This window comes from Gopherus flavomarginatus, chromosome 2, assembly GCF_025201925.1.
Source record: "Gopherus flavomarginatus isolate rGopFla2 chromosome 2, rGopFla2.mat.asm, whole genome shotgun sequence".
Taxonomy (NCBI): Eukaryota; Metazoa; Chordata; order Testudines; family Testudinidae; genus Gopherus; species Gopherus flavomarginatus.
In genome coordinates, this window is record NC_066618.1 from 224,733,835 (window position 1) to 224,760,999 (window position 27,165).

The 27,165-nt window shown below is 43.0% G+C and overlaps 1 protein-coding gene and 1 pseudogene across 1 annotated transcript in view; one reads left to right on the top strand and one right to left on the bottom strand.

Moving 5' to 3' along the window:
* Nucleotides 1–2: 2 nt before the first annotated feature.
* LOC127045671 (serine/arginine repetitive matrix protein 1-like) overlaps nt 3–27,165 on the top strand; it is a 190,592-nt gene continuing 163,429 nt past the window's right edge. The window contains exon 1 of the mRNA XM_050942055.1: nt 3–4,205. Within this exon, the coding sequence (XP_050798012.1) occupies nt 2,218–3,174 (957 nt within the window). The 5' untranslated portion in view covers nt 3–2,217 and the 3' untranslated portion in view covers nt 3,175–4,205. The remainder of the gene's footprint in view (nt 4,206–27,165) is intronic.
* The window catches only part of LOC127044712 (ethanolaminephosphotransferase 1-like), a 52,714-nt pseudogene continuing 39,631 nt past the window's right edge, over nt 14,083–27,165 (bottom strand).

Sequence of the window (27,165 nt, forward strand, 5' to 3'; positions counted from 1 at the left end):
CATTTCCTCAATTGCTCCCTCAGCTCAGCAGCATAGTATCCAGTCCCTGTGGGTTGAAAGAGCTTTCTGGCCCTGACCCCAGCATTGTCCTCACTTCCTACCCAGTAATAGGTAGTGAAAGAGCTGTACCCTGCAATGTAGCACTTTCATTGCTATTTTTAGCTTAATTGATTTGCTTGGTTTCAATTAAAATCCTATATATAAAGCAAATTAAAAAGTGAGGAGTTTTTTATAAGGATATACAATATATTCCCATGATCCACCATAGGTAGAAGATCCAGGATATTTTCTGCCTAAAATATCAGCATTTAGGGCCCAGTTCTTAATTTTGTCTCAAAAATTTCCATTAGCATCTGCAGAAGTTCTGGTGGTGCAAGGAATTCAGGATCAGACCCTACCCTGCTACTGGCATCAGCACCAGATTGTGATCCCTGATACAATTCCATCATCTTTCAATTTATCGGCAAGCAGACACTGGAGAGCGCTTCCTTAAAAAGTACTTTTGCGAGACTGCAAAATGGTTAGATTTTTCTGCTTGCGAGGTGGTTCTTGACAAGGCTACTCTGCCCTACCCCTTTCAGCTATAAGTATAAAAAAGCCAACCTGTCCTTTCCTCTCTTTCTTCTTACTCTGCCTTGTAATTGGTCCGTGGAGTATAACCCTTTCACTGCTTTGCATCAGGCAGGAAGTGATTGATGTAGGGCACAGGAATGGTAGTTACCTTCCCAAGCCAGAGAGCCTCAAATGTGCTGAGGAGTGATACTCTGGAAGGGGATAGAGTTGTCCTCCCGCCCGGGTGAGTAACACCATTATTCCGTTATGGTTTTAATATGCATTTGTAATTACTTTTACTAAATAGCACACCATAAAGCTTTGGTTATATATTAAATGTAAACTGAAAGGAATGTAAACATATGTATTGTTAATTATAAATAGATAAGTAATGACATCATAGATGCAAAAAGGCTTATTCAGATGTATCAGTCATTTTACATTACCCACAAATTGTTGCATGGTAGAGTAGATTTTTTTTTCTGTCTCTGAGTATGTGAATAACTTGACTTGCGTTTATCTTTTTACATATTTAATAAAAAAAGTATATGTTAAAATCTGTGTAGCTCTAGAGACTATTCAAAACAGTTTAAAGTGGTAGTTTTCTATTTATATATTTAACTGTTTCATTATTACTTGCAAATGCGAGCAAGGAAAAAAAGCCAAATGGTTTAAAAGAAAATGTGGTTCATAATGTATGTAGAAATTTCTTTTCAGGAGCCCAACAACTGTATCGCCCTTCCACAAATCTCAGGACGAGATGAATGAAAATATTAAAAAAATAAAATAAGATGCAGATTATTCTTTTGGCAAACTCTTTCCAGTTTCAGAGTACTAAATCTCTTGCAGCTGTAGTTTAGTTTGGATATAGGTACAGCAAAAGTAAACTCAGAGGTGAACAGGGAATATTATAGCGAAGATCTACAGGGAAATCCCAAATGGATCTTTGCCACAGAGGTCTAACTGTAGGGATGCCATCTTAAATGCAATTTCTAAAAGATTTAAATTGGGATCAGAAATACTTGCTCTGTGTGACGAAATAGCTGAAAGAATGCATTAAAGCCAACCCCATGGATCTGACTCAGTGTACTGTGGGAAAGTGTGCTTAGGTATTTGCTGCTAAGCCTTAGGGAACAGTAATGGGGGGCAGGGAATGATTCCCTTCCTAGAGGGAAGAAGGATCTAATCTAAATTGCTCTTGATCTCCACCTAGAGGTTTGCTGTAATGTTTCATCACAACTTCAGAGAAGGCTGCTTTGTCCATCCATTCAGCATGGGAGCAGTTCAGCATCTTTAGCATGTCCTGTAACAGTTCTTCTTCAAGTGATTGTTCATGTCCATTCAAAATAGGTGTGCGCGCGCCGCATGCACGCCAGCCGGAAGATTTTCCCCTAGCAGCGTCCGTAGGGTCGGCCCCGGCGCCCCCTGGAGTGGCGCCACTACGGCGCCCTATAAAGGGGCCTGCTGACCCTCCACCCCCTCAGTTCCTTCTTACCGCCGGTGACGGCTAGCTAGAACTTCTCTTGCGCATAGCAAGTTAGCAACGTCCTATCCTTGTGTATAGTCCATGTATATAGTTACGTTATAGTTAGTTTACTTAGGTCATTGTATATAGTTCTTGGTAGTTGGGGAGTACCTCCCCCAAGTTTTGTCACCCGCTGGGACATGCCCGGGTCCCCCAGGTTTAAACTCTGCAAGGACTGCGGGAAATTCATGCCCAAGAGTGACCTGCACTCTGCTTGTTTGAGGTGCCTCGGAGAGAGCCACCAAAAGGACCAGTGCTCTATCTGCAGGGGCTTCCGCCCAAGAACTCTCAAAGACAGAACTCAAAGACTTCGAGTCCTCCTCATGGAGGCTGCCCTGCAGCCACCCTCGGAACCGGCCGAGGCAGTGCCCAGCACGTCTTCCTTGGTGCGGAGCGCCTGGGCATGGGCATCAGGACTTAGGGCCCAGCCCAAGTCATCTAAATCCCGGCACCGGATGGAGTCAGGTCCTAGGAAGTCGGCCTCAGTGTGGCACCGCTCACCGTCGCCGGTGCCCACTAAGAAGAGAGAGCCAGTGAGAGAACGGTCACCCCACCAGGACTCGAGGCCGATGCCGTCCGCGGGTGCAAGCAGACAGGCTGGGCTACAGCCCTCAGCTGCTCCGTCGACTCCCGCACCTCAGAGAGGGCGGTCGAGTCCAGACCGGCCTAGATCCCCGGACCTCAGCGGAGACTTGCGCCTCCTTTCGACACCGGAGGCGTTTGAGGCAGCCTCAGACTTGATGGGACTCCCGGTGCCGGCCTCCCTGCACCGTAGGGAATTGCGTACTGCAGCCCGTCCCCCAGTACAATGGAGGGGCAAGCCAGCAATGCTGTCGCCTCCCTCCCCGCTCCGCGCCGCTAAGGTGGCACCAGACCAGATAAGAGGCTCCCCGCCGCCTCAGCATCGCTCTCCAACGGCACCAGGTGCTGCTTCCCCCAATTCCTTGTACTCAGAGACTTCAGACTCAGAGGCAGACACCTACCGTTCCAACCGGTCACGGAGCAGGAGATCAGTTTCGGAGGCGAGCCACCAGCATTACCCACAGTGGCAGCAGCAATGGCACCCGCCCTCGCAGTGGCCGTTTTGGACCCCCTGAGCCTACCACCAGTCCGTAGGCCAGGCGTTTGGTCCTCGATCAAAGTCAGCCTCGGTCTCTTCGGCGTCGGTGGCCCCGGCACAGCTGTCTTCTCCACCAGCACCGTCGCTGGGCAGGGGTGTGCCATATCCAAGTTCAGTACCCCCTATCCGAGCAGCGGCACCGACAGTGGCTACAGTTTGGGCTCAGCAGGCACCGCCTGATATGCCAAGCCACTCGCTTAGAATCGGAACCGGCCACGCAACTACAGTACCGTGTGCCACAGGACCCTAGAGGTCTGCAGGCACCAGAGGAGGGGCCGATCCATGTAATTTCCTTGTCTTCCTCCCCGGACGAAGCAGTCTCGGGCACGGCTGCGGCACCGGCCCTGGAGGAGACCCGAATCCCCCAACAACTGCTCCGGCAAGCAGCTCAGAGCCTCACAATCCAAGCTGAGGAAATTGAGGTGGATGCGGACCCTGTAGTAGACATCCTGGCTCCCTCAGGGCCATCCAGGGTGGTGCTCCCGCTGATAAAGACCATAGCGGATACGTCCCGCACCTTATGGCAAACGCCAGCCTCACTGGTCCCTACTGCCAAGAGAATGGAGCAGCTCTATTTCGTCCCCTCTAAAGGGCATGAACACTTGTACACACCCACCTCCCCTCGGACTCCCTGGTGGTGGATGCGGCCAACCAACAGGAGTGGCAGGGGTTTCAGGGGTCAACTCCAAAGAGCAGGGACGCTAAAAGACTCGATCTCTTTGGCAGAAAAGTGTATCCACAGCAGGCCTACAACTCCGCATTGCCAGCCAACAGGCAATTGTAAGCCGATATGGTCATAACATGTGTTCAGCCATGTCGAAGTTTACAGAGCTCCTTCCCCAGGACTCAAGGTCAGAGTTTTCGGCCCTGGTGGAGGAGGGGAAGCTGATCTCCCGAGCCTCTCTCCAGGCTGCCCTAGATGCAGTGGACTCAGCATCATGCACCCTGGCCATGGGCCTGGTCATGCGGCAGGGAGCCTGGCTCCAGGTCTCGGGCCTGCACTATGAGGTCCGGCAGACCATTCAAGACCTCCCCTTCGAGGGGCAGATGTTGTTTTCAGAAAAGACAGACAAGCGTCTGCATAGCCTAAAGGACTTGCAGGCCACGCTTCGCTCGCTGGGCTTCCGTACGCCTGCGACCCAGCGCAGGCAGTTTAGGCCGCAGACGGGCCCATGCCCCTACCAGCCTCAGACTCGCCAGGAGCTGGGGCGGAGGCAGGGCAGAAATGGCAGAAGGCGTCACCAACACCACCCCTCCGGCTAGGCGTAAAGCCAATTGAGACCACCATCGGGGTCTAAACCTCCTATTTGATGGTACAGTCAAGGGCGACCTACCTGTCGAGATTCTGGATCCTTCTACCCCTACCTTTGGGTCACGTCTGTCCCCATTCTACCGTGCCTGGTCCCGAATCACGTCAGACAGCTGGGTGCTCCGCACAGTGTAGAGGGGATGTTCTATCCAGTTCTCCTCCCTCCCACCCCACCAGCCTCCCTCCCCGTCCCTGTTCAGGGACCCATCTCACGAGCAACTTCTAAGTCAGGAAGTGAAGTCCCTCATGGAGGCGGGGCAGTGGAGGAAGTCCCTCGGGAGCTCAGGGGCAAAGGCTTCTACTCCCGGTATTTCCTAATACCAAAGGCGAAAGGGGGCCTGAGACCCATCCTACACTTGTGGCGGCTGAACAAGTTTGTACGGAAGCTCAAGTTCCGCATGGTCTCCCTGTCCTCGATCATCCCCTCCCTGGATCCAGGAGATTGGTACGCCACCCTCGACTTAAAGGACGCTTATTTCCACATCGCCATAATTCCCTGATACCGTCGGTACCTCAGCTTCGTCGTGGCCAACACCCATCTGCAGTTCATGGTGCTCTCGTTCGGCCTGTCAGCTGCTCCAAGGGTCTTCGCAAAGTGCATGGCAGTTGTGGCGGCCTTCCTGCGCAGGCAGGGCATCCAGGTATTCCCCTACCTGGACAACTGACTCATAAAGGGCCACTCCAAGGAGCAGGTGGAGACCCAGGTGTTGTTCATCAGGCAGACCTTTCTCAATCTCAGCCTCCTCTTGAACGAAGCCAAGTCCACCCTATCTCCGACGCAACAAATAGAGTTCATAGGAGCAGTTCTGGATTCCACCCATGCCAGAGCGTACCTGCCGGAATCCAGGTTCCGTGCAATTTCTGAGCTCATCCTCGGACTGCACCGCGTCCCGATTACCACGGCGCGAGTCTGCCTCTGGCTGTTGGGTCGCATGGCTGTGTGCACCTATGTGGTAAACCATGCCAGACTCTGGCTTCGCCCGCTACAGTCCTGGTTAGCGACAGTATACTGCCCGGCCAGGGACCCCTTGAACTCAATGATGTCCATTCCCCAATTGGTGCTAAGCTCGCTGCGGTGTTAGCTCGACCCGCAGAAAGTGTGCTTGGGTGTCCCCTTCACTGCCCCTCAACACTCCCTCTCCCTGGTAACGGAGGCCTCGGATCGGGATTGGGGAGCGCACCTGGAGCACCTCAGGACGCAGGGCTTATGGTCGCCGGAGGACCTCAAGTTGCATATCAGTGTCAGGGAGCTGAGAGCGGTTCGCCTGGCTTGTTTGACCTTCCGGTCCCACCTGGCCGGCAGATGTGTTTCAGTCCTCTCGGACAACATGTCGGCAGTCTTTTATATCAACAAACGGGGGTGCACGCTCCTCTCCCCTGGGCAGGGAAGCCCTCGCACTGTGGGATTTCTGTGTCCACAATACGACCCACCTGACGGTGTTCTACCTTCTGGGGGAGCAGAACGGTTTGGCGGACACCTTCAGCCGCTCTTTCCAGGGTCACAAGTGGTCCCTCCGATGGGATGTGGTACGCTCAATTTTCCAGCTCTGGGGCTTTCCCCGGTTAGACCTGTTCGCCTCGAGGGAAAACAGAAAGTGCTGATGTCGGTAACCTAGTCCCAGATTTGGACCTTAGCGTCCAAAATATGGGGGTTAGCATGAAAACCTCCAAGTTTAGTTACCAGCTTGGACCTGGTACTGCTGCCACCACCCAAAAAATTAGAGTGTTTTGGGGCACTCTGGTCCCCCCAAAAACCTTCCCTGGGGACCCCAAGACCCAAATCCCTTGAGTCTCACAACAAAGGGAAATAAACCTTTTCCCTTCCCCCCCCCCTCCAGGTGTTCCTGGAGAGATACACAGAAGCAACCTCCGTGAATCTAAACAGAGGGATTCCACCCTCCCCGTTCCCAGCCTGGAGAACAGAATTACCGAGAGTCAATCTCTCTTCCCCCCTCACCCAGAGTGAATGCAAAGTCAGGCTAGTACATCTAACACACACAGGTTTTCCCATGACTTCTTCCTTCCACCAATTCCCTGGTGAACTGCAGACCCAATTCCCTGGAGTTCCTCACTAAAGAAAACTCCAACAGGTTTTAAAAGAAAGCTTTATATAAAAAGAAAGAAAAATACATACAAATGCTCTCTCTGTATTAAGGTGACAAATACAGGGTCAATTGCTTAAAAGAAATATGAATAAACAGCCTTATTCAAAAGAATACAATTTAAAGCACTTCAGCAACTATAGACATGTAAATACAAAACAAAAAACCAACTTTGTACTCACAACTTGGAAACAGAAGATTAGAAAGCAGGAAATAGAAAAATCCTTCTCTAGCTGAGAGAGATTCAGGCAGAAGACAAAGAACTCAGACACAAACTTCCCTCCACCCAGAGTTGAAAAAAGTCTGGTTTCCTGATTGGTCCTCTGGTCAGGTGTTTCAGGATACTTTTTTTTTTCAGGTGAAAGAGACATTAACCCTTAGCTATCTGTTTATGACAGCCGACGGTTCTGCTCCCTCCTGGGCCACAGTCAGGGGTCTCTGTCGGACGCCTTCCTACAGTGTTGGAAGAGTTGGTCTGCTCTACGCCTTTCCTCCGATCCCCCTGATACACAGGGTGATTTTGAAGATTCACAGGGACCATGCACGGGTAATCCTGATAGCTCCGGGGTGGCCACGCCAACATTGGTACACATCACTCCTGCACATGTCCGTTCAGGCGCCCCTGATGCTGCCCTTGCTCCTGGACCTGATCACACAGGACTGGGGCTCCCTCCGCCACCCAAATCTGGAGTCCCTTCATCTCACAGCATGGATGCTCCATGGCTGAACCCAGTGGAGATGCAGTGCTCCCAGCAGGTCAGACAAGTGCTGCTCGGTAGTAGGAAACCGTCAGCTAGGGCCACCTACCTGGCCAAATGAAAGTGCTTCTGCAAATGGTTGGATCAGCGAGGTCACAATCCGCAGGAGATCCCAATACTCATTGTCCTAGACTATTTGCTCCACCTCAGACAACTGGGCCTCTCCCTCTCCTTGATTCGTGTTCACTTGGCGGCCATCTCGGCTTTCCGTCCGGGAGAAGAGGGTACCTCGGTGTTTGCAAACCCACTGGTCAGGCGTTTCCTCAAAGGTATGGACAGGCTATTTCCACATGTTCGTCAGCCAGCCCCTGCTTGGGACCTGAATCTGGTCCTCTTCGCCCTCTCGGGACCTCCCTATGAGACTCTGGCTTCGTGCTCCCTGTTGTACTTGTTGTGTAAGACCGCCTTCCTGGTGGCCATCACTTTGGCCAGGAGGGTGTCAGAGCTCAGGGCATTAACATCCGAGCCCCCATATACTGTCTTCTATAAGGACAAGGTCCAACTTAGACCTCACCCAGCTTTTCTACCTGAGGTCGTCTCACAGTTCCACATGGGTCAAGATATTTTTCTCCCGGTGTTTTATCCCAAACCACACTCTTCCAATGAGGAGCGGAGGTTACATTCCCTGGATGTCCGCAGGGCCTTGGCTTTTTACATTGAGCGTACCAAGCCGTTCAGATGCTCAACTCAGCTCTTCATCGCAGTGGGGGATAGGATGAAGGGGCTCCCGGTCTCCTCTCAGCGCATCTCTTCATGGATCGGGACCTGCATCCAAGAATGCTACCGCATAGCTAAGACCTCTGTCCCTCCGGTCACGGCCCACTCCACTAAGATGGAGGCCTCCTCTGCGGCTTTCCTGGCTCAGATCCCGACTCAGGAGATTTGTAGAGCGGCCACATGGTCCTCCATCCTCACGTTCTCCTCACACTACGCCATCATGCACCAGGCTAGGGATGATGCAGCCTTCGGCCGTGCAGTACTTCAGTCAGCAGTGATCTCTGACCCCGCCACAAGGTTAGGCTTGTGAGTCACCTACTTTGAATGGACATGAACAACCACTCGAAGAAAAAACGGTTACCCACCTGTTAGTAACTGTTGTTCTTCGAGATGTGTTGTTCATATCCATTCCAATACCCACCCTCCTGGCCCTCTGTCAGAGTGCCGGCAAGAAGGAACTGAGGGGGTAGAGGGTCGGCGGGCCCCTTTATAGGGCGCCGTGGTGGAGTGGAGTGACCCTACGGACGCTGCTGGGGAAAATCTTCCGGCTGGCATGCACGCGGCACGCACACACCTACTTTGAATGGACATGAACAATACAACTCGAAGAACAACAGTTACTAAAAGGTGGGTAACCGTGTTTTTCCCACCAAAATTTAGTAATTTAAGAAGAGAAGAAGGCCATGAAGAGGTAGACAGAAATGTTGTGACCCCATTCAGTCCAAACAGATTTGAGCTTATTATCATAGTGAGAAGATTATTATGGTAGTTGCCCTTCATCAGAATAGATCGCAAATCTGTGTTCCAATGTCTAACATGCCACATCATAAAGAGTATAAATTTCACTTATTTAATAACTTTCATTTGAAAATGATGGTGAAACTAACCATCTGTGGCACAGATATACCAAGTAAAAGGAGGCATGGTGTCCAGTTTATCTTCTCCATAGTCCTTAGCAGACCTTGTGAAAAGTCAATCAGTGCTCATACTGCCCTGCTGTGAACAAACCACTCTAGTCCATTTTGTTGAATCAAAGTTAACTTATTTCCCAAGACATTCTCTAACAGTGTATCACACACTGTACAGTATATAATCTGCATCTATACTTCACTTTGCCTTAATGTAGCTTGACCATTCATTTTTTAAAAATGGACATAATTTGCATATATTATATAGCTTCCACATTAAATAGTACAAGGAATTCATTTACATTAAAACTCTGTGCTATGCATTTTTAAAAAATCAATATAGTAGAGATGTGGACAGGATGATGGCATTTCAAGTTTTGTCATTTAAGTTAGTGAACTATTTCAAGGAACTACAATACAGTAACTGCAATACACCAAATTAAGCCACTTCTATGTACATGCACATTTCCAACTGTTTACAAATAAATTGGGCAGGGGGACAAGAATACACAGATAATTATTCATATAACTTAACCTGGGGTGTATTTTTCTATTACACATGCTTTTCATATACTGTTCTTAAAAAATTACTATCTGCTTATATTCACCTAAATATTTTCCCAGTTATTTTTTGATGGATGGATTTAAAAAGAGATTGAATATCTACAGGTGTCAAAGTAGGTGAGAAAATTCTGTTCCAATATATACATTCCATCGAAGAATGAGACTTCAGGATCTTTGCCTGAAACTTCAGTTTCTTAGCTATGTGCACTCAGGGCTTCCCCTCTAGCATCTCATTAAATACACAATCCTTTAGACCTGGTAGGTCCAGCAAGTATTCCTTCCTGCTCTGGAAACCCCCAAAAAGGCCTGGGGTAACCAAACCCTCACCTTCATCTCCATCTACACCCTCCACGTGAGTTGGAAGGGAACTCATGATTCAAGAAATGATAGCAGCACTTTACCTAAGTGGCTGATTCAACCATTGGCTTGAATTGATGTGATGCAAGCACAATTGACGCACACCTGAATAGCTGGGGACTAGAACTCTGGGCCTCCAAATCCACAATACAGGCCTCTGAGTCTAAATGAGATCTCTCTGAGTTGGGAGGAGGAGTAGGTCCCTTGTGTCCTCCTTGGGCAAAGCCAGTATACTGCATTCTGTCCTGAGCACTTGCTCACTCCAGTGTGATAGATTCATATGGGTGCCAGCATACAACATACTTGGAATTTTAATCCATAGATATTGATGCTTTACAAATGTAAATAGCAGATGTAAGATGGGGAAACTAGGCAAAAAGACACAATCTTGCTGAAGGTCACACATGTTACATCACTGCTTTGGGAGAGTGACCCCTAGCAAGAATGACTTGTAGCTGGAAAGCCAGGTCAAGCCATCACCTGTAATATGGTACACAGACTGAACTTTGAGAAAGGGCAAGTTGTAAACCAGTCCCATCCCAGCACTGTGCAGATTACAGAATTAATTAATGCTACTCTTGAGAGAGCCTTTAACCTAAGCTGTGGATGTGGGTCTGCTTGCTGGTGGGAGAAGAGTGAAGAGGGGACAAAGCTAGAAAAATAGCATCTCAGAATCAACAAATGGGGAAATGAAAACTGAAGGAACCTGCCAATAACTTGGCTGTTGTGTGATTAACCCCTGCCGTTTGGAAGTGAAATATCTAAGTATTCTATAAACTCATCAACCAGTCCACAGGTTCCCTTATGAAGTAAGTATAATTCTTATCTTGTGCATGTGGAAATTGAGGCATTTATATCAATTGTCCAATGTCAGAAAGCCTCTTTGGCTAGTACAGCCTGTGAGAGGAAGAGAGCCCAAGCTCAGAGGCGTGTGAGAACAAAGGACATAAACTTAATAAAGTAAACAGTTTTCAGTGAAGGAAGAACACTTATATTTTAAAATATCTCTGTAGCCCTCCTGTCATAAACAGATAGCTAAGGGTTAATGTCTCTTTCACCTGAAGCACCTGACCAGAGGACCAATCAGGAAACCGGATTTTTTCAACTTTGGGTGGAGGGAAGTGTGTGTCTGAGTCTTTTGTCTGCCTGCCTGCTTTCTCTGAGCTTTGGAGAAGTAGTTCTACTTTCTAATTTTCTGTTTCTAAGTGTAAGGACAAAGAGATCAGATAGTAAGTTCTATGGTTTCTTTTCTTTGGTATTTGCATGAATATAAGTGCTGGAGTGCTTTGATTTGTATTCTTTTTGAATAAGGCTGTTTATTCAATATTCTTTTAAGCAATTGACCCTGTGTTGTGTCATCTTAATACAGAGAGCACATTTGTATGTATTTTTCTTTCTTTTTATATAAAGCTTTCTTTTAAGACCGGTTGGAGTTTTTCTTTACTTCAGGGAAATTGAGTCTGTACTCACCAGGGAATTGGTGGGAGGAAGAAATCGGGGAGATCTGTGTGTTGGATTGCTAGCCTGATTTTGCATTCCCTCTGGGGGAATAGGAAAGTACTTTTTGTTTCCAGGATTGGGAACAGAGAGGGAGATTCACTCTGTTTGGATTCACAGAGCTTATGTCTGTGTATCTCTCCAGGAGCACCTGGAGGGGGGAAGGGAAAAAGGATTATTTCCCTTTGTTGTGAGACTCAAGGGATTTGGGTCTTGGGGTCCCCAGGGAAGGTTTTTCAGAGGGACCAGAGTGCCCCAAAACACTCTAATTTTTTGGGTGGTGGCAGCAGGTACCAGGTCCAAGCTGGTAACTAAGCTTGGAGGTTTTCATACTAACCCCCATATTTTGGACGCTAAGGTCCAAATCTGGGACTAAGGTTATGATACCTCCTCCCACTCCACCCGCAAAGTCTTATTTCCCCTATAACCTGAGTAATGTATTTTAAATAGCAACAGGAGTTTGGAACTCTGCTATATGCACCAGAAGACTGATTAGCCTAGATAGTCAAGAATGCAGGCAAAGAGCTGATTAGTATGTATTGCATACACAGCTGAGGCTGAAAAAATACTGTGTACAAAGGATCTAACTGGCCATTCACTTTGTCTGTTTGGTTTTGCAAATTTGTTTGCCCAGTTACTCTAGCATTCAGGCCCTACCTTCACAACAAGATTAGGCTATGTCTACACTACAGCTTATGTTGGCATTATTACGTTGCCCAGGGTGTGAATAAACCACCCCCCGAGCAACATAAGTTATGCTGACATATATCCCTCGTATGGACAGCACTATACTGGTGGGATAGCCTCTCTTCTGTCGGCATAGAGAGCATCTCCACCAGATGCACTGCAGCGTGTGTAGACAAGCCCTCAGAGAATCTTCAAAGCCTTGTAGTGGACAAGTTTTCTTTCATAAACAACCAGTTTAGAGTGGGGTATGTTGCTTGTTGTTACTTAGATAAGCACCAACAATGTGCTTTGTGCTGTATAATTCACAAATGTAAGGGCGATCCCTGCCCTGCAGAGCTTGCAGTCTGAATAACAGCTCAGACAAGGATCCCTGAGAAACCAAAGAGTATGGGATTTAAAGGGTCTTGTTTTGCTTGCAGTTTCCTCATCTGATTCTCGTCGCTGATTAACTTGAAGTAAATGGCATGGGTTAGTATTTGGGAGCAGTGTCGGAGAAGTGAGACTTTGGGAGGAAAATGGAATGTGGCTGGCACATTGGAAGTTCCACACAAATATGGCATCACTTAAGCAGGCACAAAGATATGAGCCAGGGAAAGAAGTGTAGGGGACATCAAAACTGGCTTCATTGGTGAATGGAAGAAATGGAGAGAGGGCACTATTAAAAAAGCTCAGTGATGTAGTCTAGCCAAGGACTGATTTGTGCAGGGCTTCAAAGGTAGGGACAAGAAGTTCAGACTTGATATTCTGGGCAAAGAGAAAGAAGATAGGATAGGTGGGATAGGCAACATAGGCAGCAGAATGATGAGCGATACTTTCATTAGTGAGCTAGCTTTCTCTGAACCCTGCTGAGTAGCTCATTGTCTCAGCAGTTTGCATATCTAATCCATTATACTCTTTGGTTATTTTGATCAACAAAGTACCACTATTTTTATCAGAGAAACACAGATGAGAAGCTCCATGGTAAGGTTTATGCTCTGGTCACAGCAAAGATGTTTATTCTTGAATGTGTTTCTTCAATGAAAAGATGTAAATGTTGAAATCCTTACTCAACTGTCTCTCCAAAAGATAAATTAAAGAGGGTTGAGTGTTTTGATAAGAAAACATTATTGTACCTGCACAAGAATTCAAAGTCTCTGTACTCCCACTCATTGGGAGTTTAGGTTTGGAATTCTAAGCGTTAAAGCTAGTGAGTTTTTATTTTAAATTCCTCATGTGTATTGATGAGAAATTAAGCCATTGGGGACCAGATTCACAGTTGGCATAAGAAGTGAATAGAATTAGGCCCTCTTATGCCAGCAGTGAATCTGGCCCAAATAATTCAGATCTAATCTGTGCTATTTTGGCCTGGATTGACATATGTTTTAAAGTCTATTATGGCACTTGCATCCACAGACTGACAAGGGAACATTTTTTTCAAGGCAGGAGGCAAAGCTTCCCCATACCACGCAGCAGCAGGCCTTCAATAAAAGGATGTCAGCTGTATATTTTCTAAACAAAATGTTTGCTATTTGGGACATTTGCTCTTAAAGCAAAGTCAAATTGAGGCACATTTTAAGGATTATTCTACAACATCGGTAGGACAAAATGCTATTGAGTGCAGAAGAATGAATTTGATCAGTAACTTAGATGGTGATAAATGCCAACAATAAATTCAAACGGTATCCAGCTAATCTGCAAGCTTTTGGAAGATATTCCTAGAACATACATACAATGACATCATGGTATCTCTAACATGGGAGATGGTGGAGGGGGCAACATAGATTAAATGTTTGAAATGCTGCTTTGCACATTCAAAACAAAATTACCATTTTTATTATTATGTTTTGTATTTTAGTCTGTTTTGACTTCATTGGATTAATCCCCTAGGGAAGAGGCTGGGGAAAATGTAGGACACATATAAACTGTTACGTAAAACCAATCAACAAAGATTATGACTCTGATAGGCTTAGCTGAGAGTAATCACTGTCCCTTCAGTATTTCGAGCCACTAAAGATTCACTAACGTAGTGAATATGGTAAATGCCATTTCCTCATTCTTGCCCAGGAACCCTGTTACCGCTGTGTAGATCACAAGAGCTAATGGAAACAGGAGTCAGTGGAAAGCTTCAGATGTGGTGTCGCCCATCTGGCAAATTATCACTCTGCACTGTTAGAATAATGTGATCAGTCAGATAAGATGTACTGGAGCAAATTATTTAAAGGAAGCGTGTTAATTTGTCTGCTAGAGTATTTTCAGTTGAAAAAGCATGTGGCTTCGGAAACATGGGTAGTTCCAAGACTGAGATTTACCATAAATGATTGTCTTTGCTCCTTTATTGGCTGTGATTTTTACAGCACTTTATTACATGTAATTTAAAACACATATATTTTATAAAGACAGTGTTTTGACATGTTACACTTGAATTTAAAAACAACTTTACATAGAGGGGAGCTGGTTTGACACTTGTTTTCACAGAAACTCAAAAATGTAATACTAAATCAAACTTAATCATTGGAGCAATGGATTGAGATAGAGGGATCACGGTCAAACTGATGAGTGAACATATAAAATGCTGTATAAATCAAAAGTATTAGTGTTTTATTGAGATCCTGAAACTGTAATATTATTGGTCTTCTATGTATTTTCACTAAATGAATTTTCATATCCTTTACCAAAGTTTCTCTTAGCTTGAAATGACTAAATACCAAAACATGGATATCATTTTCAAAAGCACCTAAGTCCCATTTTCAAAGGTGATGTAGGCTTTTGTGGGTCAGTGTTTTAAAGGTATTTAGGCACCTAAAGATCCAGACAGACTCCTAGTAGGATTTTCAAAAACACCTAATTCAGTTGGTTCAAATGGGATTTAATGGGATTTTGTAAAGCCGCTAGTTGCGTAACTCCCATTAAATCAGTGGAGTTAGCTGTGTAGATACTTTCTGAAAATCCCATGAGGCACCTCTCTACATCTTTAGGTGTCTATATACTTTTAAGAATTTGGCCTCAGGCCTGATCTAGGCTTGAAAATTAGATTGACCTAGCTACATCACTTAGGGCTGTGAAAAAATGTGTGCCCTGTGCAATGTAGTTAGGTCACCCTAACCCCACCATAGGTGCAGCTAAATCAACAGAAAAATTCTTCAGTCAACCTACTACCACCTCTCAAAGAGGTGGATTACCAACAATGATAGGAAAAAACCTGCCATCAATGTGGGAAGCATCTACTCCATGGCACTACGGCAGCACTGTGCTGTAGTGTAAACATGGCTTAAGTCTCATTGAAACTCAATGGGGCTTAAGAGCCAAAATCATTTTTGAAAATGAAATAGTCATCCAAATCACTTATGCACTTTTGAAAATTTTACCCCTTGTCAATTTAAGTTTAGTGCAAAATTGAACTGTGGTAAAAATTAGTGTTTATAAATCCTAAAATCAATAGAAATACTTTCACAAATTAAAAAAAAAATCAAATGAAAAGTCTATTCCCCTGTAGAGATTGAAATCCAAACACTACAGTATTAAGACTCTGAAAGTAAAGGTGACACTGACTTCACTGGTTCATTGTGGAAACTAAAAGAAATGGAAAAAGTAAAGTATGTGAATTTATTTCACATTCAGTAATTTAAGGTGAAATTATTAAAAGTGTAGGTAAACTTACTTGCTTACAATGTATTCTTGAAATTGACAGTGTCCCTTTTAAAATACAATCAGTTTTAGAATTCACTTAGGGAGCTGTGTTGTGCTTTGCAGTATATCAATGAGAGTAAGTTACAGTAATCTTCCTATTGCATACATAGTATCTTTTTGCTGAGCAACTGTATATATCCAGAAGGTGGAATATGCATTGTTAATTATGTTAAATATGATTTTCCATTAAAACTGATTTGTTAAATTCTCAGTGTGTTTGTAATGTTTACTCACATTATTCCCAGTTTCCATCACAATAAATTACTTCTATTAACATAAGGCATCAACAAACTAGATTGTGCATAAAGAATTGTAATTGCAGTCATTTACTAGTTCTGAGATATATTGGCCAATAAATAATATACTATTTTAAACCTGAACTATTCTAGTCACTACAGATGACAGTAGAAAAAAGGTTAGAACTGAGTTTGTCAGATAAAAATGGAAGTGGGATATTAAGACTCTTCTGCTGATCTAACCCATTTCCCTCAGAATCGTTTCCTACAATCTATTCTCAGTGCTTTGGTTCCATTTAAACTAGCTTCAGAAAGGTGGGGTCCACTATTCCCATTCCACAAGCTAATTGTGTTAGGAATATTTCTTGATAGGTTAAAATTTTCTTTCTTAATTCCATCCTGTTAACCTCATTCCCATGTGTGAACCCACCGAATTCCTCTTTCCTTAATGTTTACACCCTTCCAATGCTACAAGTATTTTTATTTGACTTGTATTCCACATCTGGACCTTAGTGGCCATACTGCGTATACTTGTCTTTCAAAGGTTATTCATGAGTCTCTCTTTTTCTATTATATTAGTATTGATACCATTGTTTTAGTATTTATTATTGGGTTCAGGAAAAACTGGCCAGATTTAGACATAGCCTGTATCAGAGGCTCTAGAGAAAGAGCAGAGCTGAAGATAATGCCCTGGTTATGAGCCTGAATGGTGAGGATGGATAGATGGTGATGCCCATTGTGACAGGAGGGAGGAAGAATGGCTTGTGGGGGCAGGGAAATGGTTAAGAATTCTGTTTTGGCTATGATGATCTTAAACATGCATGTATTCTAGTTGTTTTATATTTCAGTCTATGTCCTCAGTCTTCTCCCACTTTGAACTCCCTGTTAACTGTGTCCATAGTTATGCTCACCTCCGATCCATCCATTTATTAGCAGTGAATCTGAAATCCCTCAGGCAGTCGCAGTCTCCACACCCAACTCCATGAGAAGATCCAAAAGGGCTCAGACTCTCCCATCCACCATCCTAAATCCTCAATACAAAGTGTTCTGTTATTCTGAATATAAATCTCTGCCTGTCTCAGGGGAGTTTGTAAGCATGCCTCTAGTTCAGACAGAAGTGTGACATTTGTCTTCTGTGACTGTGTGCTCAGACCAGCCAACAATGTTGCCTGAACATTTCCCAGGATGCCTTTGAGGTCCCTCGGAATAGAGGGAAGAAAGTTTTGTGCTTCAAACAGCAGAGAAGTGGGGTGAATGGAGTGGCTCCAAGACTGGGCTACTGCCCCTGCCAAAGGAGTAGTGTGTGTGTGTCGGGAGGTGGGGGGAAAGAGCTGTCTCTTGGAGATAAGCTGCTGGTAGATACCTTTTTTTGTAAGCCTTGTTTTTTTCCAGTTAGATGCTAAAACATTGGGAACTGTCTGTCTCTTAGAGCTTCCCATTACAGGCTTTTCTCTTTTTTCTTTCCCCCAGGAGGCCTTGCTTTACCTACCAAGTCTGACATTGCATGGTTTTGAGGTCAAGTTAAAAACAGGCTTGAAGTCAAAAGTGTCCAGTGGACAAATAAATATGTTGTGAAAGGAACGAGACGTGCAAGATACTGGCAGATAGAGAAGTGGGCTGCAATTTGTGGTCTTTAGGGCAGAAAATGAAAACACAGTGTGTCGGAATCTCAGGGTGAACCTCTATTGCTATGACAACCATTACTTAGTCTCTGAAGGGAATATGTATAAAAGATACTGATGGGGAGGAGAAAAAAGATGTTTGTTTTTGCTTTTGAAATGTTAGTGGTTTCAATTACTATTTATTTACACATTTTAATTGATGTAACCCTCTAATTCAGCAGTAATTATCTCAGTAAGACAGGATCTTGAAATACATACTACACTGATTAGCCGCAATAAACTGCAGAGTAACAAGGAACTTTTGGTTCTCCTTGTTGTTTGCCCCTTAAAAGTATCTTGACACTCTATTGTTCTTCATTGGTTGAGATGCTTATTTAATATTTGCCTACTGCCTGTCAATTTCCCTCACTAGCAGGAAATCCTTATTTCTCACTTAAGAACATGCACAGCTCTCTTAGAAATGTCAATTGTATGACATTCGTACAAAGAAGCTTGTACCCTTGAAAAATGAGGCACCCCTCACACGGCTGAGTGCACTCTCCAAGATGGAGCTAATTCAGTTGTGACTGTCAGAGGCATATTTTTAAAAGGCTATTTGAACATCAGCACTATCCATGAATAGCCATTTCTGGTTTTACAAAATAAATGTTTAGAGGCCTCTAATGAGCACTCATGGCTTCCATCCTGAACTGACAAGATTTCACATCTCCTGTAATGCAGGAAACTTCAGTTTCTGTACATGTTATATTTGGTGGTACTGTATGCCGAACTAACATGTATACTATAGTAATAAATACATATGCACTTTATTACAATAAGCATAGTACTGATTGATAGTCACTTTTATAGTGAAACTGTGTACTGCAAATTATACCAGAAGTATGGTTAAAAATATGTTGTAAAATGTGCATCTTCCTGTCAAACAACTGAAATATATTTACCTGTGAAGAAACAATTATACTGAAAAGGTGTACACAGCTATAATGTTTGTTGAACATCTCAGTGCATTTGCAGGTCTCTGTATGAAGTTAATTGTTCACTTCATATCATTCTCAAAAAATCTTTTCATCCTTATATATTCAGTTGCACTATTTACTTAATGGAGTCGTACGATATCTTTTGCAGGTTGAGGCATATGGATTCGATATGTTCCCAAAACTTAGTGCCAGACATGAAGCCCAGTTATTCAGGGTTTGTCCTGAGGCAGGCAAATTTTTCAACATTAGGGCCTGATTTAGCAAAACGTGCTTAAGTCCCATTGAAATCAAGTGCTGTAGTGAATCAAGGCTTAACCCCTGATTTCAATGAGAGCATTAAGAATTATGTTCAGTTTTATTGCATGGTATTCCATAATGCTACTTCACAAAGATTTATCTTCCATCTACATTACATGAAGAAAGAGGGTGCTAGGGCACAATGAATAAGTAATGTCAGAGAAATTCGGAGGAGCATCGCAAAGCATCACTTATGCTCTCAAAATATTACGTATACTATAATACTTGTGATGGTCCTCTAAATTGAGTTGAATTTCACTCAGGGAAGTACTCAATTACACCTACATGTTGGAGGATATCTGGTATGTTTCATGAAATAAAGACAGCATTGTACATAAAGCCCTGAAAGAGAAACCTTATAAAATTTTACTCTATTCTGGAATAAATATCAAAAAACCTGTACTAACACTGCTGAAAGCTTCAACATTTCAGGCAATTGGTGAAGTATATTTTTATAAACCAGGGTGTAATGTGGACACACTATTTAGACACTTAATTCCAGTGGCACAAGGAGTGAAAGTGATTCTGGTGAGTTTTTTCTTTTTTTTTCTTTTTTTTTTAAACTAATGTTGCTCTTTTCTTTTTTTCTTTTTCACATCGAGTAAAAACAATTTAATCCTACTCACACAATAGTGTATCTAAATATAAACCATAGTCACAAAAATACTTACAATAACATTTGAGAAAACAACACCAACCATCCATAAAAACAGCCTGGTTTGTTTTTGCTAAAATATCACACGGCGATAAAATCACCCAGATAGTAAGCAGAGCAAACAGAAGCACAGGAGATACCAGAGGTAGAAGTCCTTCATACAAAGAATCTTTCTTCAGTGTTTTTTTTAAGTGTGCTCTGCAAATAAAGAAAATTATCTATTTTATGGAGTGAGATACATGTTATCTAATTTACCCCTCCCCAATAATTTCAAAACTCTAGCTTGAACAAGGTCTATGAATCTCTCAAATACTATTACCACTGTGCAAATGTTTTAGAAAGTTAAACATTGTAAGAGATCCTAGGATACCTATGCAACTCTTCTTACTTGGCTAAAATTAGATTGTTTTATTCATATTAGGTAGTCTTTGCTCAGCTTCCCCTATTCGTCACTGTCTAGCAATAAAACTGAAACCTCATACCGAGTGACTTGCAGTAGCTGTGTTTTTTGCAATTCTCATCCAATTTCACAGAAATCCACATGCTGTGCAACTATTTATTTAGATGATGAAACACATTTCTCTAGAGTCTGCTGAAATGTTTTCATCCATTATACATCACACTTAATGCTGGCACACTATCATTTGCTTAGTTTTATATATGTTTCTGCTAAATGATTGTTGTGGCATCACCTAAATGCTATTGTAATGTGGAATCAACTTTAAGTAGTAAAATATAACAAAATTAATGTTTGTATTTTCTTGATTGTTGATCTTTTATATTACTTTTAAAGGGGATAAATAATTGATTGTCAGAGGAAAGGATAAATGTAAGATAAACAGCAATTGTGTCTGTACCCAATCTCTTTACTAACGCAAAACTCCCATAGAGCATTTATTAAATCAATGGGAGTTTGGATCACTAAAGATTATATGATTTAGGTCATTGATTTATACTTATGATTTAAAAGAACAACTTTACATACAGTATGCACTGCAAGATTCCTGACTGTGTGTGTGTTGTGATGGGGCAAGGCCAGAAGGCTATAGGAAAGTAGTGAGGAACAGGTATGCTAGCCCAAGGCTAAACAAATCCCTGGTACCATGGTAACCAAATGGCTGTTGCTCCAGGTTAATCAAGACACCTGGGGCCAATTAAGATCCTTCTAGAAGGCAGTGGAGATAGCTAGATTGATTGGGACACCTGAAGCCAATCAAGGGCTGGCTGGAACTAGTAAAAAGCCTCCCAGTCACTCAGTGAGTGTGGGTGTTAGGAGCTATAGGAGGGAGCTGTGCTGTTGGAGGAATGAAGCAGTACAAATCCATATCAGGTGCAAGGAAGGAGCCCTGAGATAACAGTGAAGGAGATATTGAGTGGGGGGCTGCTGTGGGGAAGTGGCCCAGGGAATTGTACAAAGTCAGCTACCATAGCTGCCAATTTTAGGGTCCCTGGGCTGAAGCCTGGAGTAAAAGGTAGGCCTGGGCACCCCCCTCCCCTCCCTGATTAATCACTGAGACTGGAAGACAACAGAGACTGTGCGAAGGAGGGTTGCTTCTCCTCACCTCTGTTGTTGGCTTATGATGAAAATGGCTCAGTAACTGTGACCCTTGCCTCTAGAGAGAGAAGGGCTATATAATCAGTGGTCACCAACTGGTCGATTGTGATCTCTGGACTCTAAAATCCAGTGGCACAGCAGCAGACTGTCTGCCTGCCCTGGCCTCATGCTGCTCCCAGAAGCGGCTAGCATGTCTCTGCAACCCCTGGGGGACAGAAGGGGGACAGGTGGCTCCGCTGCCCCTTCCTCCCAGTGCTGACTCCACAGCCCCTATTGGCTGGGAACTGTGGCCAATGGAAGCTGTGGGGGGTGGTGCTTGCAGCCCTGGGGCAGGGTGGGGGCAGTGGGTCTCCATCCCCTCCTGCACCCAAACTCTCTCCCAGAGCTGGCAACCCCCACCACCTCCTGCACCCCACCCCACTACCCCAGGCTCAGCCCAGAGCCCCCTCCCACATTCTGAACCCCTTGGCCCCAGCCCAGGGCCTGAAACCCCTTCATCCCAGCCCAGTGAAAGTGAGTGAGGGTGGGGGAGAGTGAGCAATGGAGGGAGCAGGGCAGAACCTTGGAGAAGGGGTGGGGTAGATCCTCGGTTGATCTTAAATTCAAAAAGTGATTTTGTGTGTAAAAAGGTTGGAGACCACAGACAGATAGATATAAAATATTACGGCTGTCATTAATTGCAATTAACTCAAAAAAATTAATCACAGTTTTAATAGCACTGTTAAACAGTAGAATACCAGTTGAAATTTATTTATTTATGGTTGCACTTTCACAATAAAGAGATGGCACTACAGTACTCATATATGGTGAATTGAAAAATACTATTTCTTTTGTTTATCATTTTTACAGTGCAAATATTTGTTATAAAAATAATATAAAATGAGCACTGTACTCTTTGTATTCTGTGTTGTAATTGAAATCAATATATTTGAAAATGTGGAAAACATCCAAAAATATTTATATAAATAGTATTCTATTGTTGTTTAACACCACTTGATTAATTGCAATTAATTTTAATTGCTTGATAGCCCTAATATATACATTTACAATATATGAGAATGAATCAGGTCTGCTGAAAAAAAATTTTTTTAATAACAAAAAAAACCCTTGCTGATAAAATACCTGCTGATGTTCAGAGTAGCAGGGTGGGGAGAAAAGAGGGCAAGTTTACCAGAAAACCTGAATTTCTAATTACCAAAGCTTCTGAGCATGACCAATAGAATCCAATAAATCAGACCTTGCTGGATGTTTAGAACTACTGTACTTTTCTGTTCAGAGTAGTGATATAAACCAGTAGAAGGCTTGAGAGAAGCCCTGCCAAATGATTACATAAGAGGGAAAATGCTAAGCAAAACAAAGTGCTGAGAATGAGAGGAAAGAAAATACAGAATATTCACTAATCAAAATAAATACTAATTCTACCAGGTCTCTGGCACTTTTCAGGGCCAATAAGCCCACATTATGGGTTGGTTGCAGGCCCATTTTTGGAATGACACAGGAGACATCTCTGGTGGAAATATGCTGCGGGAGGCACAATGTCTCTTGGAGCATCCTAGTATGCAGGTGAAGAGCAAAAACTGCACCATTTCTTTGGATGGTGTAACCAACTCCAGCAGCTCAGCAAGCTGGTGTGCAAAGGGACTGGGATATGTCCATTCCTCTTCCCTGCTTCCTTGGGCTCTGTCTTTGTAAAGCACTTTGAGATCCACAGTACAAAAATGCTGTGTTAAGTGCTATGTATTATTTTATATTCTATTTATATTGCACTAATGCTTAGAGGCCTCAACCAGGTTGTACTTAGTATTATATATGCATGTAATAAATGACAGTCCTTCCTCCAAGGAGCTTGGAATCTGAAACAGCAGATGTAACAGGTAGATGAAATAAACAAGCAAATATAAGGGAGAGGGCAGGACAGTCTAATTAAAACAGGCAATTTTAGCATAGACTAGCTGTACATACAATTTCATAGGTGTAATACACCGTTAGCAATAATCACAACTTGCCATCTGCCTAGCCATTATCTGATGGTATTTTTCTGTATGCTTCATGGCAGGGTGAGTTTTAAAGAGGGATTTGAAAGAGGATAAGATGGTGTATTGAGTGTAAGGTACTCAACAACAATAATTTACCTACAGTGGCCAATAACATTTGGAGAAAATCATGGAGCACATCTGACTGCAAATAAAACACAGTATTAACCAACAGCATACATCTGTTTAATTTGCTTGTTGAAAAACTGGAGTTATAAAGAGGAACTGGGTTAGACTGTAGGCCGGTGGGAGAAACACTTCCAAGAGCTTCTTCCGTTAGCGTAGGCACTCCACCTCCATAAGGGGCCATAGCTATGTTGATGGGAGAGCCTTTCCATATACATAGCATTGTCTACACTGGGGGTTAGGTTGATGCAACTGTGGCACTCAAGAGTGAGTGATGTAGTTATAGTGACAGAAGTTTGTAGTGTAGACCAAGTCTAAGTGTCTGGAGGACTGAAAGTGACAGGGAAACAGGAAGAGTTATAAATATGAAAAAGAAACCAATGTTACAGATGGTTTTTTTTTTCTGTAGTCTAGTTTTCACACAGCACATCTGTGCACCAGTTGCTGACTGAAAGGAACATAGCTTTTTCAAATGTTACATTTATTTCTCTTGTGAGGAAAGCATAAAATGCAATGATTTAAGTAGGATGGTATGACACTTATGTTAATGCACTTACTTACGAATGTTGTACAGTGTCTGCAGAAGTGAAAGAAATATACTGCAGCCTGCAAAGAAACAAGATTCATATATGATGTTTTATGGACATGCTGCACTGATGGTATCAAATCTTTACTGACATGATAACTGAACTATTCTGTTATGAGAGAATTCTCTACTGGGTGTGTAAACTGAGGTCAAAGGAGCAGACTCCTGTGGCACCTTAAAAACTAACAGATGTATTGGAGCATGAGCTTTCGTGGGTGAATATCCACTTCGTCAGATGCATGTATTCACCCACGAAAGCTCATGCTCCAATACATCTGTTAGTCTATAAGGTGCCACAGGACTCTTTGCTGCTTTTACAGATCCAGACTAACACGGCTACCCCTCTGATACTTGAGGTCAAAGGCTGATTGCAGCTATATAATTATCACTATTAAACAATATATTTTTATTAAGTGATGCTGCTGCAAATGGTTAACCATATAGATTTCTGCATTTTGTAAGATGAGCAGTAGAAGCTTTTAAGAGACATTCAGAGCAGAGTGTGTTGTAATGGTGTTACTACAAGATTGCATCACAGTTCAGTAATTATTTGTACTATAGTAGCACCGATTAGCTCCAGCTACGATCAAGTCTCCATTTTGCTAGGCGCTGTACATTAACATAAGAGACAGATCTACCACAAAGAACTTGCAGCTGAAATAGATAATTAACTATAAACACAGAAGTCAAATTATTTATAGATCAATATGCTTATTAGGAAAATGGTAGGTTGGCAATTTAATATGTAAATATTTTGTTTATAATATGATTTTATATTCCATTGTTACAATGATTTATTTTCACTCCTGTCATCATTTGACTGATTGTCATTTTGATATTCACTTTAAAAACACGGGCGGCTTTTTTAAAAAAATCTTTTTTCTTCTTCTTTGAGTCTGAGGTAATTGGCAAAGGAATAGGGATTCCCTCGCATAACTATGCCAGCAGCTATCTGTGTTTATTTGTATTACCATAGCCTTGGAGCCCTAGCCATTGATCAGTACCCCACTATGCTAGGTGTTGTACAAAGACTGCTTCTGTGCAAAAAGTTTACAACCCTAAGTATGCGACAACAGATGGAAATAGACCAGGGTGTACAAGGAAACAGACAATACTGGTCAGCATGATGGGCAGTGGATATATGCGGTACTCCTGTGATCTTTGGTGGCGTACCTTCTTTCCTTTCTGTTTGTCTATGTAGTATTTTCCTTTCTGACCACCTATCAAGTGTTTTCCAGATGGCTTATTTGTTGCTTGAAGTCTCAATAGGTTGGCTCTGCCTCAGTTTCATGATTATATGGCTGGATAATTGTCAGAATGTCTGTGTTTTAAAATTGTGCAAGACTAATAGTTTGTTACGAGGTAGAATTGCACCCTCTGGTGATGTAAGCTTTGAGTTTATAAGTTTAAACTTCCTAAAATCTTAATTATAAAAAAGTACTCTACTGGTTTCACAATACTAGCATTTTGTAACAATTTTTGTAAAAACAAGGAAATTCAGGATGCAGGATCCTCTATTTGTAGAAGATGTGCAAACAAATTTAGGATAGTATATACTGGGGTCAACATAGCACAGCAGGGTTTCTTGTCTCCTCAAGAGATTCTGGCTTTCACCAGTCAGTCATTTGTCCCCATTGTAGAACTACCAAAGTCTTTAGCATGATTTGGAATGATTGGTAACTCAACAAAGGAAAACTAGAAGAGTAGGGATATTGGAGTCAGGATAAAGTTGTATTAAGGAATACTGCACTAGCTGCATGGAGACTAGTCAATATAGCCTGTATGTTCTTTAATAAATACCAAATTTCAACCATCTTCCAAAAGGAGAAAAAATAAAAGAACAGTTCAGATTGTAATTTTTTGGGGTGGTGGGGGGTTAGCCCTCATCTGTCTCTCCTTCACTATCCTTACAAAAAAATCCATCCTCTCTATCAAACAGCTGGAGGACTTGCAGCTTGAAGAAGCATCCCAAGTATTTTGTAAATATACTTATATACATTCTTAAGCTTACTGCTCTCAGAATTGTCTGTTTAATGTGCATTGCAGCTAGCTATGTTTTCTATTAAGCAAGGAGGGCTAGTTCAATAAAATCTTGAGTTACGTACAGCAGTCCTACCATCTGCATCATATTACAGCAGACATGAGACAAAACACCGACTCCTGAGGTTAAATCTAAATTTCCTGCTTCAATCCTGAAGTTCGATTTGTTTGAAGAAAAGCAACCAAGAAGAACAGAAATAGAGACCGGCGTTAGAAATAGAATTCAAAGACCATTAGGTCCCAGCAATTTGTTATTTTTATGAAGTGTCATTTTAGTTAGAAATAACACACTGACCACAAATGATAATCTTGCTAGCTAAAATTCTATCTCCAAGAGGGGACAGATACACCAGTCACTGCTTTATACTCTTCACTCAAATAAAATTTTACCCAATGTAATCTTTTATGAGTGTGGGTGGTTGAGTGTACTGGGGAGTGGGTAGTTTTTATGAAGTCGCCCAATTTCTTCAGCACATTGCCTCTGCTGTCTTTTTAGCTGAGGAGGCCTGGCTAGGGGTTGTCATTGGAACTCATCAAGACTGTTTGTTTTTTAATTAGCATTAAGAAATCCCTTCTGCCCAGCAACTGCATAGCAGCTTCTGCATCACTTTCAGTCCCTGCTGATTCAGGGAACAGAAGGCATGGAGTGAGAATCTAACCCAATCACAATCGCTCAGCCACTGAGCCATCCTGACTCCTATCCCAGCGGTGATTTTTGGGTCTCGATTTTTGAAATTCCCTAAAATCACACATTCAGTCAATTACCTGTGTTGATTGAAATCTCAAACTTGGGACATTAGGAGACATTCTCTCAATAGAAATCATTCAGTTTTTTAAAAAATCTAACTACAAAAAATTAGAACATAAAGTAATGCAAAATCTGAGTGTGAATATGAATGCTGTGCACTTCTACAACGACTTCATTCTGAAGTGAACAGAACTAGTCAAGCTTTTTGTTTACACAAAAAATCCTTACCACTTCTCAACCCAGTCTGTTTCAGAGCTACATCTCTAAACACCACTGTGAGAAATTATCTCTATTTTACAGTGAGGAAATTGTCACAGATAGGTGACACAGAGTAACACAGGGAAATCCAGTGACAAGATGGGAATAGAACCCCCAAGTCCCAATCCTGGGCTTTAGCGACAAGATTATCCAAACCTCTTTTAGACACGTAAAATAGGCAGTTAAAATGCATTTGTATCAGTAATCATGTTGGTCATGTCAGGAAATACTAAAGGACAAAGGCACATTAGGAACAAAGACACCTTTTGA